The sequence below is a fragment of the Onychomys torridus genome, chromosome 5 (assembly GCF_903995425.1).
Source record: "Onychomys torridus chromosome 5, mOncTor1.1, whole genome shotgun sequence".
Taxonomy (NCBI): domain Eukaryota; kingdom Metazoa; phylum Chordata; class Mammalia; order Rodentia; family Cricetidae; genus Onychomys; species Onychomys torridus.
In genome coordinates, this window is record NC_050447.1 from 87,547,829 (window position 1) to 87,564,106 (window position 16,278).

The window sequence follows — 16,278 nt, forward strand, 5'->3', positions numbered from 1 at the left end:
CTAGGAGCCTAGCGCTCTTTCCCTCTTGCAGAGGAGAGATTTTGATGTAATTGGAAATGAACCAAGGGACAATCCCTAAATTTTTGCTTGAATGGGTTCAGCCATTAGCCTTGCAATATTAGGAAATTACATGATAACACTTTCAACTTTGCTCATGAAAATTCATTACGGGGGCTCTGGGTCAGGTGCTTGGGAAGACAGTTCAGCAAAGTACTTGCTGCATAAACCCAAAGACCCGAGTTTGATCCCTAGTGCCCACATAAAAAGTTAGGTGCAGGAATCCCAAAGGGAAAACAGAAGTGAAAGAGGTGGTGACAGGTCCCACCCACTGGTACCTACCAGAGGGCAAGTCAGGCCCATAGGCAACTCTTTTTGCAACATCAACTGTGTCTGTGTAAAGGACAACAGCCCGAACCTCCTCCTCCTCCTCCTCCTCCTCCCTCCTCCTCCTCCTCCTCCTCCTCCTCCTCCTCCTTTTCTTCTTCTTCTTCTTCTTCTTCTTCTTCTTCTTCTTCTTCTTCTTCTTCTTCTTCTTCTTCTTCTTCTTCTTCTTCTTCTTCTTCTTCTTCTTTTTGAGACAGGGTTTCTCTGTAGCTTTGGAGGCTGTCCTGGATCTCACTCTGTAGACCAGGCTGGCCTTGAACTCACAGAGATTCACCTGCCTCTGCCTCCCGAGTGCTGGGATTACAGGCGTGCACCACCACCGCCCGGCTGAACCTGCTCTTCTTGCTGGCCTCTAGCAGCTGGCCATGTTGCTCACTGAGGGCCAGACCCCTTCCTATGTCAGTGCCAACTTTCTCTCTTTGGCCCAGAGGAGTCCCCATCCTCTGTGTTCCTGAGAGGCAGTGAACAGCAGAAGTTGGCCAGGGCAAAGCTGAATCCATTCTCAACCTGTCATTCTGTGGTCACTAAACCCAAGCACAACTGTGCCTTGTGTGTGTTGTGAGATGGATATCGGGGCTAGCCTGCCTCCTCAGTTGCCAAACCAAATGCAGCCATCACAGTAGACCAGGCACCAACAGGCTGCCTATATTTTAGACTGCCTGCACCACAACCCTGCAGGTACTCTCTCCTGACCTGGTGCTTCCTGGCATTTGTTATTGCCGTCAACATTTCCCAAGCGGGAGTATGCATAAAGACCCAGCACAACTCTGCAGACCCCCAAGCAAACATGTGCCCAGGCTCCACCCACATGTCTAAGAGGGAAGGGTTTAGGTCTCTATGGCCTGTGAATGTGAATGTCCTTGTCTGTTTAAATTCAGTGCAGTTGGTTTTTATATTGGATGCAATAAAAAGCAAAGCCAGGCTTTTTTAAATACAAAGTTAGGAGCTGAAGTACACATCTGTAGCCCTAGTGTAGGCTAGGTAGAGACAAGTAACTCCCAAGTAGTCAGCCAGTCTAGCCGACCTGTGTGTGTGGGGGGGCAGGTTTCAAAAATAAGGAACAAATTGAAGAGGACATCCAATGTCGGTCTCTGAATTTATCAAGCCCACACATGTGCATGCACACACAAACACATGCATACACAACACAAAACAATTGTCAGAGTTTTCTGTCCCAGTTAGTCTTAAAGGTCCTATTATACCTTTTGCAGAAATAGGGTGTGAATTTTAGTGCCCTACCCAGTTTTCAAGTGGGCAGTCAGTCCTATTTCCCTATTTGTTTAATTCCCTCTGCCAGTCTAAGTGGAAAGAAAGGTTTCTTTATAGATTTTGTGGTTTGGGATGGTGTGAAAGTAACACCAGATAGATCCTGAGGCACTTGTATACCCCCATCTGATGAACCCGCCATCCAGGGCTGATGTGAAGTCATAGGTAATTCTGCCTTAGTAAATTCCAATACAAAACAATTTGCAAAATCCTAACTTAAAAGCTGCATTAAAATTAGAAGTCTAATTTAATCCATTTGTTGGATAAAGTCTCCACTCAATTTTGTCCTCATTAGGAAAGGAAAGTGAACGCTTTATAGCATGTGGTTGGGGATGGGTGCTGCGCATGGTACAGCGGAAGGGGCTACCTGGAGATCAACTTAACATGCTCAGCTCTGAAAACAGCCACAGCTACTAGGAGTGATTTGTTGATGTTAGTAGTGGGAGGAAATGAAGCCACATGGGGGGTGGCAAGCCACACATGGGTTTCCATTCTCCAGTGGCCCTGCCAGTACCCTGCCACCCACCACTATGAATGACAAGCAGACACAGAAGACCAGGACACAGACGGACAAGGCACAATGGTGGGATGAGGGTGGGCTCTGCACCTGTGAGCTGGAAGTCATCACCTGTGCCACTGTGGCAGTTGGCCTGGTCATCATCACACTCGTCCACTGGGTTCCCGTTCGGTGTGGTTGGTCCAGCTGTAGGTGCTGAAACAAGATCCAAGTATTACTCCTCACACTTCTGAAAAGCATTCTCCAGCTTCTGACATGCTTGTGCAGCAAACTCTAGAGGGTAGTGTGGAGGCCAGGGACACTGTCTGCCTCTCTGTGGGAAGCGAAGCACCCCTGAATTTTACAACATGAATGAGGGGCTGCTGGGTTTGGGTGTTTGATCCCTACTTGCTGAGTAGATTTGGCTGCAGGGGCAGTCAAAACATAGTTATCTATATAAACATTTCTTTCCTGCAAGCCTCTCGAGTCTCCCGGATATTTGTTCATAACTCTGGAGTCAAGAACCCCCACGAGAGAGAATACAGCACGTTCCCTTTTATTCCTAAGTACTAAGAAGTCACACCCACGAATTCTATCATGGTCTCAGTATTGACTAGTTTGCTGTTTATATCATTTTTTTTTTTTTTTAATGCACAAAGGAGCGTCAGCTTGCACTTGGCATGGCATTATTCTTTGTTCACAGGTTGTTCTGTTTCTCTCTAAGCAGCTCTCCACCTGGGGTCCTCTGTCCCAGGCAGGTGTGTGAGCTGTCTCCTGTGGCCTGAGGTCAGTTCACCTAGTCTGGTCTCCAGTGGGATTGCATTCCACTGCTGGCTGGGCCCCCTGTATCTTTGAGTTTGTAGTTGAAAAGTAGCCAGCATTAATCAAAGACTGCTTTTGAAGTCCTTTAAATTTGGTTCAGTCCATTTTTTTTTTCCGCCAGCCTGTTATTCATTTTTGCAATCTGTTTAATATTTTACAGTTTGGGGATTGTATTGCACATTACAGGACAAGAGATAAGGGTCAAGTCTTTTAATGGGAAAGAACCATATGAGAGGCTGGGAATAGGTAAGGGGTGAGGGCTCCTCTCCAGCCCTGGCCAGGAGGAATGCACCAGTTACAGTTGCTTTATTGGGAGAAACTCAACACTGTCACTGTGCTTAAGGAGTGAGCAGCCTTAAGAGAAATGTAGAGACAGAACCGAGTTTCCAGTGCTCCGAAGCCCTGAACCTAAGAATGACTAGGCAATCACCATGAACAGATGACATCTGCTGTTTAGGCCCATCTCCTGGACTTTGTGAAACTAGCTGGTTAGTGAGTTCCTGGGATCTGCCTATTTCTGCCTTCCCAGTGGTAGGATCACAAATATATACCACCATGCAAACTTTCTTCTGGATGGATTCTGGAAATTGAAGCCAGGGCCTCCTTCTTGAAAGGCAAAGATTTTATACTCTGTGCCATCTACCCAGCACTTATTACATTTTTTTTTCTTAGTAGCCAGTGTTTTACACACACACACACACACACACACACACACACACACACACACACAAGCACACACTCATCTGAACACACATCCATGCACAATCCTACCTAATGTACACACCCCTGGCTCTGTTCACTGCCATCCCTGGGTCAGCAGAATGTCTGGCCATTTGTATAGCTATTGTCCCTCAGCGTGCACAGTCCCTGATAACCTGCTACTTTTAAGACGGTTTAGGCTCTGCTCATTCTGTGGACGTTTCCTCATTGTTAATCGTGCTTACAAGGAGAGGCTTCATAGTGGAAGTGGTCCAAGGTGGCACCTAGGTTCCATTACAAAAAGTAACAAGTGACTCATTTTCATGCCTCAGTTTCCCTGTCTTCTGGGGATCTCCAACTGTTGTTAAAAAGAAGCTTGAGCACAAAATAGGCTAGAGAGTCCTTCAAGGCTGGACTGGACCCTATCATCTCCCCAGTAGCTCTTCAGACACTACCAAGAAGCTTGGCCCCGGTGCTCACTTGATAAAGCCTGAGAAGGGGCCTCAGGCATAGAAGGGCTCCCTTAGCCACGTGCATTAAGAAGCAGTGGCGTTATGTTTCCCAGATGACTTTTCTTTACCTTGGTTCAGGGCAGTGCTTGTATGTCCTCTATCTTACTCACTCTGCAGTTGAAACTGGCAAACTGCCACAAGGTTCAATGTTTGCAATCCCCCATTCATCCCACCCTCTAAATCACAGTTCTGTCCAGGATCAGGGTGAAACACCTGCCTCTGGGTGCCACCTCCCCTTTCCCAGAGGACCACCCTTCTCAGAATGCTGAATGAGCACATTTTATACTCTGTCAAGATGGCTAACTGTTTCTTTGTCATTTGCTTGATCCTGACATGTGACTGTTGGTCTGCATTGACAGTGTCGGAAAATTAAGACTACAGATTTGGAAGCTACAAACAGGGGTAGGGTGGGAGTCACAACTTGATTTTAAATCTGTATCGAAGAGTAGCTATGAATTACTCAGCAGTGTGGTGATTGATAGCCTAAAATCCTATGGTGCAATAGAGAAAGTTCTATGGCATTTAATGTGCTCAGGAATGTAATTATGTTTGGGTAGCTCAATGCACACATAATTTTGAAACCTGAGGAAGGTGATATTAAAAAGCCTTCTTCACAACAATTTCGAGCATGTGCTCAGTTGATTAACATCTGGGCACCAACAGCAGCTATTCTTCTAGGAAACCCAGAGAAGGACCTCTATGGAGGAGGAAAAACTGGTGTAAGGTTACTCATTTATACCCAGATCTAAGGCAGATGGGAATTCCATTGCATCAAGCAACAAATGGTACAAAACCAGCTCAAATCACTCAGCACCTCTGTCCCTGGTAAGATTTTGGGTCTAAAATTTGTCCTTCACGTGACTTTCATATGATAATCTGAGAAATGAGGGAATGTCCTCCAGCAGACTTCACCATAAGATCAGATACTTTATCACAGATTAAACTGTCTTTCTTCACAGCAGCCTAAGGAATCAATCCAAGATGTCTTGACATCCCTCTGTCAAATGGAGCAGGACAGTAGTCAATATCACAGACAGAAATTTGGATGGGACAGACCTGCACACATACTTATTTTTATTTTATGTTATTTGTGCATATGTGGTGTATGTGTGGGGGTGCAGATGACTATGTGAGCAAGTATGTACATGTGGAGACCAGAAGTCAACTTTCATAGGTCAATTCTCTCCTCTACAGAAGGTTCCAGAGATTAAATTTAGGTTGCCAGTCTTGCCATAGCAAAAGTGATATTTCCCTCTGGGGCATCTTGATGACCCCTCCACCCATACCTTTGGAAGCCAAAGGAGCTGATGAGGGGTTTTGAGAAGTGGACAGAGGGAGAGGGCTTCACTGAACCACAATGGAAATATTTCAGAACCCCAGAGAGATGGCGGAGACAAGAAAAGTGTGGGTGCGCTCAAAGACAGTGGGTTATTCATTTTAAAATGGTGGCACGCATCATAGCCTCAGCTAGTTGGGATGCTGAGACAGGAGGGTCATAAACTTGAGGATAATTTAGAGTATAGTGGGACCCGAACCTCAAAAGTAAATAAGCAAAATGAATCTTTGTTTTGTATATTTCACCTTAACATTTTTGTATGTGGATGTTCCTGTGTGCGGAGGTGTGCATGTGTATACATACATGTGGAAGCCAGAGGTCAACCTTGGCTTTTGTTCTGCAGATGTTATCCACCTTGATTTTTTGAGACAGGGTCTCTCCTTAGCCTGGAATGGATTTACCTTTCTTTGCCTCTCTAGGGCAAGGAATACAAATGCGCACCACCACACACAGCAATTTTTTCTAAAATGTGGATTCTGAGGATTGAACTCAGGCCTTCATGCTTTGTGTGGCAAGCATTTTACCAACCAACCGAGCCATCACCCTAACACACACACACACACACACACACACACACACACACACACACACACACACATACACTCAAGAGAGACAATCTTCTAGACCCCAAAGACAGAAAGCAGTGCAGACTACTGAAGCAAAACTTGGATGCTCTGTGGCATGGGGGCTGCCAGGTCTCACTGGCTGCCAGGTGTGGAGAGGGTGGCAGCTTTACCTCAGCACCTCAGAGGATGCAAATAGAAAGGGAGAAAGTAGAAGGGGCCCTGGGAGCTGTAGTCACCTTCCACTTCACAGCCCAGGAGCTCCATCCTCAGGCCAAGACCGCTGTGTGTGGCTCTCTCAGGGTAGATCCTGATGAAGCGCGTGGAGAGAGGAGAGAACGTCCGCAGCTCGGGGGTGTCATAGTTGTTGTTGCCTTCAAAAGACTGTGAAGCAAAAAGAGCTGGTGATTAAGAGAAGAAGTAATAAGTGCTGGGCGGGTGGTGCAGTGGGTCAAGTCCGTGCCTTTCAAGAATACAGCCCTGGCTTCAATGCCCAGAATCCATGAAAAAGGAAGCTGAGTGTGGTGCTATGTATTTGTGATCCTGCCACTGGGGAGGCAGAGACAGGCAGATCCCTGGAACTTGCTAACCAGCCAGCCTTGTCTAAATGGTTAGCCCAGGTCAGTGAGAGACTTGTGTCAAAACACAAGGCGAAAAGTGCCTGAGGAATGACACCGGAGGGTGTCCTCTGGCCTCCACATTCATGAAAATCCTTGCATACAAACCATGCACACACACACACACACACACACACACACACACACACACACGAGGTCACTTGGTTTCTTCTTTGTATAGGACAGTAGAAACTCTTACTGTCTTAGAGGTCAGTAACTGAGTATGAACTAAACAGAGTAAAAAGGTTAACAGAAGGAAAGACTACATTAAGAATATCCTCAGAGCCTTGAAGAAAAATCAAATTCCTGAGTACCCAGTGAGCTCTGGAAATGCCTATCTCTCTTTCTAGAAAAAGGGGAGAGACTGCAAGCAGTTTAGGGGGTAGACGATGATTTATGGGTCCCAGAAGGTAAGACCTGTGACCATTATGTCTAGGTGGGGGTCTGACTCCAGCCTTCTCTGCTGTGACATGGCCTTCATCCTCTCCTGTTTGATGGCATTCCTGGGACAGGCCTCAGAGGATCTTTGTTAGCAGGTGAAGGAAGCTCAGAGAGAACTGTCCCTGCATTTGCTGGGCTCTGTGTACCCTAAACCAGAAATTCCAAGGGGGCACATTTGGGAGCGGCATTTTCTGAACCCCCTTACTTGATTCAAGTCTCTCTCTCTCTCTCTCTCTCTCTCTCCCCCCCCCCCCCGTGTGTGTGTGTGTGTGTGTGTGTGTGTGTGTGTGTCTGTCTGTCTGTCTGTCTGTCTTTCTCTCTCTCTCTGTGTGTGTTACACATGCATGTGTGATATACATGTGTGTGCCCAAGCCTGTGCAGGTCAGAGGTCAATGCTGGATGTCTTCCTTAATAGCTTTTCACAGTATTTTTTTTTTTTTTTAAAAGAAAGTCTTTAGCTGAATTTGGAACTCATCAACTGGCTAGGCTGGCTAGCTGGTTATCCAGGGATCCACCTGTCTCCACTTGCCAGCTGCCATGATGACTGAGTACATGGATGGTGCGGGGGGGGGGGGGGGGGGGGGATGTAACTTGGGTCTTGCTTGCACAGTGAGTACTTTACAAATGTAACCATCTCCCCAGCCCCCTGCATCGGGACTCTTGATAGGACATAGAAGTGGGGACTGAACCTATTCCTTTAGAAATGCTTGGTATTTCTTCCATAAGTGAGAAAAGGAAAAACAAATGTAGTCTAAGAACTGACCAGTGTTATTTCTCGGGAGCCTTAAAGCACACACTGTTGCTCCAGAAGCTGAAGATTTAATGGGAAGCTTTGAGGCGATCCTCCCATCTGCCTTGCAGATGTGGCTCTGTATCACTTATTTGAGGTGGAGGAAGATAATGTAGGAAGAGAACTAGCCACCTTGTGGAGTTTATAGTAGACACCAAATTTCAGTAAACACTGCAGCTATCGGCTCTTAGATGAAAGCCTCCTGTTTTTGCTCAAACTTGGTCCTCTTGAAGAGGGTGAATTAAATCCCTGAAGAAGGAAGAATTCATTTCCTTTTGTGATGCTTGGGTTGGAAACAAGGTCTCCTGTGTACTAGGGAAGTGCTCTACCCCCAATCTATACTCTCAGCTCAGCGATAGTTTAATGGAGTCCAAATGCCATATTTCAAAACCTTAGCTTAAACCAGTAAATGGAAATCTTTTGTTTAAGGAGTACCACCAAGCTGAAGGTATTTACAGACCAAAGGACTTCTTACCTCAATGGTAAACGGCAATCCTGGTTACTAGGGACATTCAAGTGGTCTGAACTACAGTATGCATTGGTTCCCTACAACATGCGTGTGTGTGTGTGTGTGTGTGTGTGTGTGTGTGTGTGTGTGTGTGTGTGAGTGTTTATGGAGGCCACAGGACAACTTCAGGTATTATTTTCTCAGGCATCCTCTACTTTTTTACTTTGTTTTTGAACAACATCAGTTAAGGTACACTGATTAGCACCCTAATAGCACCTCTGTCTGGCCAGGGCTCTAGGGATCCATTTGCCTCTGCCCCTGCCCCCCAAACTGCTAGGACTGCAAGCATACACTACCACAACCGACTTTTTCATGTGGGTTGATCTGATTCGGGTCCTCATGCTTGCGAGGTAAACACTTTACCTCCCCAGTCATCTCTAGAGCCCTTACCCATCTTTTCTAGATGAGGAAACGGGTCACAGAGTAGTTAAGGAGTTTGCAGAGGCAGGATGCAAACCTTGGCTGACTTACTGGTGCTCTTAGCCACACCACTCCAGTGCTCTGGCTCTCAAAGACCAAGTAACACAGTCTCCTCACTTTATTTTTGCTTTGAGGAAAAAGGGTCTTTCTGTGGTACCCAGGACTGACTACAGTTCCTGAGCTGGCATGATTCTCCTGCCTTGGCCTCCTGTATAGCTGAGATGTCTTCCACACACACCAAGCTTCTAGTCTCTTCACTAGGAGGGAAGAACACCAAGGTCCAAGAAATGTCTGTACCCAGGACACACATTTGTATTCACTGATGTGCCTTTAAGTTGATGTAAACTGGCAACCAGATGGAGTGCCAGCCCAGCCCTTCCAGGCAGAGTGGGAGCATGCTGAATGGGCTCAGCATCCTAACACTGCAGAGGATGTGAGAATCCCATGGAGAACACATATGACTAGAGGAGGAAACATATAGGAAGAGACAGACAGACAACCAAGGGCTCTGGGTTCTTGAAGTAAATTAATTGGCCTTTATAACTCAGAAAATCCAGAAGAAATCTAACACACTAACACTAGAGCTTAATTCATCAATTTCCTTTTTTAAGGAATACATTTACTATCAAGGTCCTGACTCTTGATAGATCCACAAGCACTGTGAGTAATTGAGAATCTGACATACAGCATTGTTAGGCCCAATTAAGCTGTTGTCAGCAAGACACTAATTGTAATGAAAACACCATTACTACACACACAAGTCCTGTCTACACTGATGAGGCTGGGAAGAACATCAGAGGAAGCACTGTTATCGCTGAAGTTCTGGGACCCTTTCCTCACTTCAGCTTGAACAAAGAATGAACACAAGGTGAATCTTTATAAAAAGCTGTTGGTGGTGAGCTGGGAAAACGCTAGCAGTGAAAGGCACATGGGCTCTGGTGAACTCAGACAGCAGAGGCTTGCTTAGGAATTAGCACAGGGCTCCACAAACCATTGTTCTTTAGAAACCGAGGGCTTTGGCTCCTTCTAGTCCTGAAAAGTTCAGTTAATCTAGACCCTGACATGTAACCATCCTGGCAAGAAGGAAGTTAAAAGGGAGACAATCATGCCTCACCTTGACTCTGGTACTACAGGAAAAAAATGATAGACCCCAAAGAATAAGAATTTCTCTAGTAAATTTTAGGCAAAGGAAAAGGCTGAAGGCTGGTGCTAGCCACAGTGAGAGCTTGTCCCCCAGGAAGAGATTTCACACAGTTCTGAGAACTTGTCAGACCACTTTGCAGCAGAGATGGGAGCTGGGAAAAGGGTGGGTCAGTGATGGGCGAGACCACAATCGACTAGCATTGCTCAGCTATGCATACCTCTAGCCCTCCATTTAAACCTAAGCCTCATGCCCAGGATCTGGAAGATAAACTTGGGGCCACTGATACCCTCTTTGCTCATCTTCTCAATGGGGCCACATTGGATAAGTCCCCTTTCTCAGCTTTTCCCTGGTATTTGTGATGGCTAAGACTAGCCTATTGGGTTGCAAGGGCCAGGCTCTGACCATAACAACTGTGGTAGAAGACAGACCTTGCCAATTATACATTTGTGGGTGGGGGGTGAGGGAAGGGCATGAAGGAGATTAATTCACAAGAGCACTGTCTTATCTTACAAATATCCACATTTCACTTTTACATGAATGATGGCTGGCATCCTCGGCAGGCAGCCAGCATTTGGACCATTAAGTGGAATACCTTTCAAATACCTTTATATAATTTGAAAATGTAGGCTGTCTGAAATGGAAGATTTTTACCAATTTCCATCTCTACTTTAGTAATATTATTTCAGAGGAAGAGCATGCTAAGAATCATAGATTAGGCTCAGTCTAAGTAGTCTAGAAGTCTCCACGGTTTCAGGTATCATAGGAGGATGACAGTGATGAGCATTTCAGGACTAAATTCCAATGTATCCAATCAGTCTCCAGCAGGGGACTCTGTTAAAGTTGAAACTCATGCGTTAGTTTCTTGTGCAACCCTATACTGGGTTTACTGCGACAGGCTGACAGCTTCAGGCTCCATTGCCATGAGGGCTAGATGACAGGAAGCATATGATGCCTCCTATCAGACACATATGGCGACTTGTTTGCTCTCTCAGAGCCTTGTGTGAAGAATGTGTCATAACAACACACCCTGCATCCGCAGCAGTGGGGAAGGGGCTGATTTGCCGCCTACTCGAGTTCTGGGATGAAGTCACGGTCCATTCCACTCTTTGAAGTCGGTGTACAGGGACTTCAGTTTTGGGTGGGTTTCCCTTTGCCTTTTCCCAAGTCCAGAAAGGGTGGACATAAAAAGGACAAGTGGACTTGGGAGATAGTACAGTTGGTAAGGACTGAGTTTGATTTTCAGAACCCAAGTAAAAAGAAACCAGGGGTGGTGTCACACACCTGTAACCCTAGTGCAGGGGAGACCAAGATGAGAGGATTCCTGGGGCTCCCTGGATGGTAAGCCTAGCCTATCTGGTAAGTCCCAGGTCTGAGAGAGACCGTGTCTCGAAACACAAGGTGGATCAAGTGTGAGGAATGAGGGATAAAGTGCCCTCCAGTTTCTACATGCTTGTGCACAAAAGTGCATGGCACACCCAAGAACAGTTACACATATAAACATGCACACACACACACACACACACACACACACACACAAAAAAAAAAAAAAAAAAAAAAAAAAAAAAAAAAAAAAAAAAAAAAAAAAAAGAGGAAAGTAAAAAAGACCTGAGATAGAAGGAAGGTTCTGAGCTGGGGCTGTAGGTCAACTAATTGGTTGAGGTCTTGCCCAACACACACTGGACCCAGGGTTTCATTCTTAAGTACTACATACACCAAGCACAATAGTGCATGCCTGTGATCCCAGTAGGAGAATTAGAAAGTCAAGGCCACCATCAGCTACCTAGTGAGTTGGGGGCCAGCCCAACAGTGGGAGCCTCCATGAGACCTTGTCTCAGAAAAGAAAGAATGTAGCCACACTTAATGCTGAAACGCTTTAGAAACCACAAGTCAATTCAGGGAGGGATGAGAGAGTCTTACACGGCACTCAGCGAGAACATTGGTTTAGTCAGTGGCGGGCAGCTCCATCACTGACCTGCAGCCTTTGGGGTAACAGGGTCTTACCCTCAAAGCCACATGTCTGGAGGGAGGGAAGCGAGCAGCAGGACCAGGATTGCTTCCATCTGCAAGGCCTTGCCCCCCTGTTTGGAAAGTGAAAGAGGATGTCCCAGCCAATGAGCTGCATTCTTCACCCACCTGGGAGGGGGTGGGGGTGAGGGTTGGGGTGGGAGGTGGGAGGGACCAGCTCTGGGTGGGTAGAGTTAGAAAGACCTAGAGCAAAGGCCAAATGTGTTGGTGTGAGAAGTGTCAACAGAGTATGTGAGAACCTGGGGGCTGGTCCTCATTTTCATTCCAAATCCACTTAGGGCCACCCAAGTACACTCCTGGGACCCGGTCCAACTTGGTGTGGTCTTCTCAGGAAGTGTAAATAAATGTAGCCAGAACCCTGAGTAAAACCTAGTGCTAAAGCATATCTTTTGGGTTGGAATGCTGGGATATTTTAATATCGAGACTGCCTCTTCGTTTCATTAGACCAGCAGGAGGCGACTGAGTTTTAAGAGGTTCCAAAGGTGTAACAATATATCTAAGCATTATCCGTGATAGCTAGAAGATGGAGACAGCCCAAGGGTCCCTCAGTAGTGAATGTATAAATTAATGTGGCTTTTCACATGGCAGAACACTATTCTGCTCTTAGAAGGAAGGAGATTGGGACCCACACTCCTTCATTGTTATACTAAGTGAAATAAGCTAGCCGTGAAACAACGAATTCTCTGCTATGACTGGCTTACAGGAGGCTCCGGAGTAGTCAGACCCAGGGGCGGAGAGTAGGATGATGATGGGTTAGGACTGATTGAGGGGAAGCAGAGAGGGATTCCTGATGGGCCCAGCATCTCAGCTTCACGAGCCTAAAGTTCTGGAGAAGAGCTGGACATAGATATGGATTTACGTGACACTGTCATGATGTGTGCTTGCAAAGATTCAGATGGTAAATTCTATGCATATTTTATGACAACTGAATATATGTTTGTGTTTTATTTTTGGTGTAGTCTCATTCTGTAGTCCATACTGGCCTGGAACTCACTATGTCCCCAGGCTGGTCTCACAAAGATTCTCTTGCTTCTGCCTCCTGAGTACTGGGATTACATACATACCCAGCTCAACAATGAAAAATTTAAATAGTGTGGGGAAATGTGGCTCAGTGAAGAGTACATTCTTTGCATACACGTTCTTCAGTACCATGAACAAATGAACCGACAACGAACAAATGAACCAACAAACAAATGCTTTGGGGAGCATGTTGGGTAAAGCACTTGCTGTGCAGTCATGAGGACCCAAGACTAGTCCCACAGTGCCCAAGTAAATGCCAAATTAAGCATCTTGAATTTGTCACCCCCATGCTGGAGAGGTGGAGTCAGGTAGACTCCAGGAGCTTACTGACAAGCCAAACTGGCCAAATCTGTGCTTTCCTGGGAAATCCTTGACTTCTGCTAGGACATGAGAAGGGGCCTGGAACATAGCTCAGTTGGTAAGGCACTTGCCAGGCAAACATAAGGACCTGAGTTTGATCCCCAGAACCCATGTAAAAAGTTGAGTATAGTGGTACATACTTGTAATCCTGGGCTTGGGAGATGGAGATACTGAGGATCGCTGGGACTTGTGGCCAAGTAGCCTAAACCCTGTCTCAAAAAACAAGGTGGCTAACTCCTGAGGAACCACATTCAAGGTTGATCTCTGGCCTCCACACTCATGAGTGTGGTGCTTTAGGCAGGCATGCATGAATGAATGTGTGTGCACAACCATGCATGGGTGCGTGTACACACACACACACACACACACACACACACACATACACACACACACACATGCACAGACACATACACATACACACAGAGAGACAGACAGACAGACAGACACACACACACACACACACACACACACACACACACACACACACATACTCACACACACACAACCAAACCACAACAAAAATCCCAGGACATGAAGAATGACTCTTTACTTCTATCATGGGCTGGAGAAGTGACTTCCTGGTGAGCCAGTGGGCAGGTATTGTCCCCAGACAGTGGCTCTTCCCTACCCCAGGCCTCACCTTGGCCTTGCGCTTGCTGTCATCCATGATGGTTTTCCAGTCGGAGCCATTGTTACTATAGGCGATCTTGAACTTCTTCATGAACACCTTGTTTTCTCGGTGCTTTCCACCCTGAATGATGACACCCCTCACTATCTTCTCATCCCCCAAGTCCACTTGGAGCCACTCATTGATGTACGGGTGGGGTGAGGGTGGCAGTGCCCAGCCAGAGCGACTGGTCACCAGGCGGATGTTTTCTGGCATCCAGTTTCTGTCTCCTTGGTTGGATGCTGTAATCTGGGAGTCTGAAATAAGTCCAGACACCATGCCCAGCATTCCAGAGCAAGGGTAATCTAGAGGTGGGGAGAACAGATGAAGTGAGGTTATTTCCTGAGAGACACCATGCTCAGAAAGAAAACATAAGCTTGTATCCATCTATATGAAATCCCCCGTCTCTAAGTCTACATTAGCAGAGCTTTCCCTCCTGCATATCTCTTCTCTACTTGAATCCTTTCCTTAGACTCACAGTCCCATGAAGGAGATATTCATCCAGAGCCTCACTGCCAGCCCTGCCCTGCTGCCTTTTCGGTTCTCCTAAGTTTAATGTCAAGCTAAGGTTTTATGCTCTTTTGTGCCTAGAAGTTGCTCCAGTTTCAAGAAGCTGCCTAGCAGTCCCAGTTCATGGTGGGTTGGAGATACTTAAAGAAATATATCCCCCAAACAAGAAACTGCTGAAGTAACATGAAGTTGGACAGGATGCAACAAAGGAAGAGCATGGCTTAGCATGGAGAAGACAGATGAGGTCCAGGGAGCCTCATGCTCAATGACAAGGACAGTGCCATTTTATCCTTTCCATCAACTGTCTTCAGGATCTATTTATTTTTTAAAAAATGATAGGGTCTAATGTAGGCTTGAAATGAATACCTGAGGCTGAGGATGACCTTGAACTTCTGATCCTCTTGCCTGTACCACTTGAATGCTGGGATTACAGGTATGTGCAACTATGTTCAATGCTTGTGCTTTTATGGATTGAACCGGAGCTTGGTGTATGGTAGGCAAGCACACTACTAACTGAGCTACATTATCAATGCCCACCCCCACCACCCCCTTTTGAGAGAGGGCCTCATTGTGTAACTCTGGCCAGCTTGGAATTTACAGAGGTTCACCTGGATCTGCCTTTTGAGATTAAAATCAACTTGCACATGTGTGGCGGCCTCCGCCGTCATTCCATAAGTGACTCTCGAACCTGACACTAAAGCTCGCCTCTGTCCTAGCTCTCTATTATTTCAAGGAAAAGAACAATATTTTCTATCTAGGTTTTAAGAATCACATTGTGGGTGTTGGGGAGTTAGCTCAATTGGATCTCCAATTTCCATGTTTTTTACATGGCAGCTGACACTTGTAGCCCAGCACTGGGGAGGCAGAGACAGGCAGATCCCTGAGCCTTACTGGCCAGCCAGCCTAGATGAATTGGTGAGTTCCCAGTCCCAGTGAGAGATTGTCTCAAAAACAAAGAAACAAACACATACAAGTGGGCTGTACTTGTGAACTGCCAACAGAGTTTGCCTGGGGCCTTCACACATCTGCATGTGCTCTCCCCACATGCACACCTCCCATGAATTCAAACACCCCATGAATCCGTGCGACACACACGAATCTCATTTGGGTTTCATATCAGCTATCCAATATATCCAGTTACTGACAATATATGCTAGTTAACCAATTCTCCCTCACATCCCGTAGACAGATTTCCTGTTGCTGCTTTTGGTCAGGACCTTCAGCTTCCTCTCTCCTGATCTCAGAGACACAGCCCATGCAAACATCGAGATGCCACTCAAGAGTTATGGAAACTTGAGCCATCTTGGGAGGACTCCCTTCCTGGGCATGTGATGTCCCAGGCAGGAAGTGTCTGAGCTGGGGCAGACCCGTGCTGTGGATGGGATGACCAGTCCTGTAATCACAGATAGACTGTAAAATTCCCTAGAGCAATGAAGTACATAGGGACCTCTTCACATCTTCGATAGCAGTTTGAGTTTCTAAGCAACAGGGGAGTTTTCATCATTGATTGACTGATTGGTTGCTTAATAAATAACTGATATCAGTTATCCTCCTTGCAAAACCATACAGCCCAATTAGGGACATACAGGAGTGACAACCTCTTTTCCTTTGAAACAATTCCGTTCCACACACTGATAAACTGCGCTCTGAAAGTTTAACCATTCTAAGCGATTCCAGGGAGGCTCCCGTGTTGACCTT

General features: G+C 46.3%; 1 protein-coding gene across 7 annotated transcripts in view; it reads right to left on the bottom strand.

The window, feature by feature from the left end:
* The window catches only part of Nrp1 (neuropilin 1), a 155,351-nt gene that overhangs the window by 22,248 nt on the left and 116,825 nt on the right, over window positions 1-16,278 (bottom strand). For 6 of the 7 annotated variants that reach the window (XM_036187526.1, XM_036187527.1, XM_036187525.1 and 3 more), the window contains 3 exons: window positions 14,044-14,375; window positions 6,318-6,462; window positions 2,258-2,362 (listed from right to left, as the gene is read on the bottom strand). In XM_036187526.1, the coding sequence (XP_036043419.1) occupies window positions 2,258-2,362; window positions 6,318-6,462; window positions 14,044-14,375 (582 nt within the window). The remainder of the gene's footprint in view (window positions 1-2,257; window positions 2,363-6,317; window positions 6,463-14,043; window positions 14,376-16,278) is intronic. The other variant, XM_036187529.1, reaches the window with a different exon arrangement.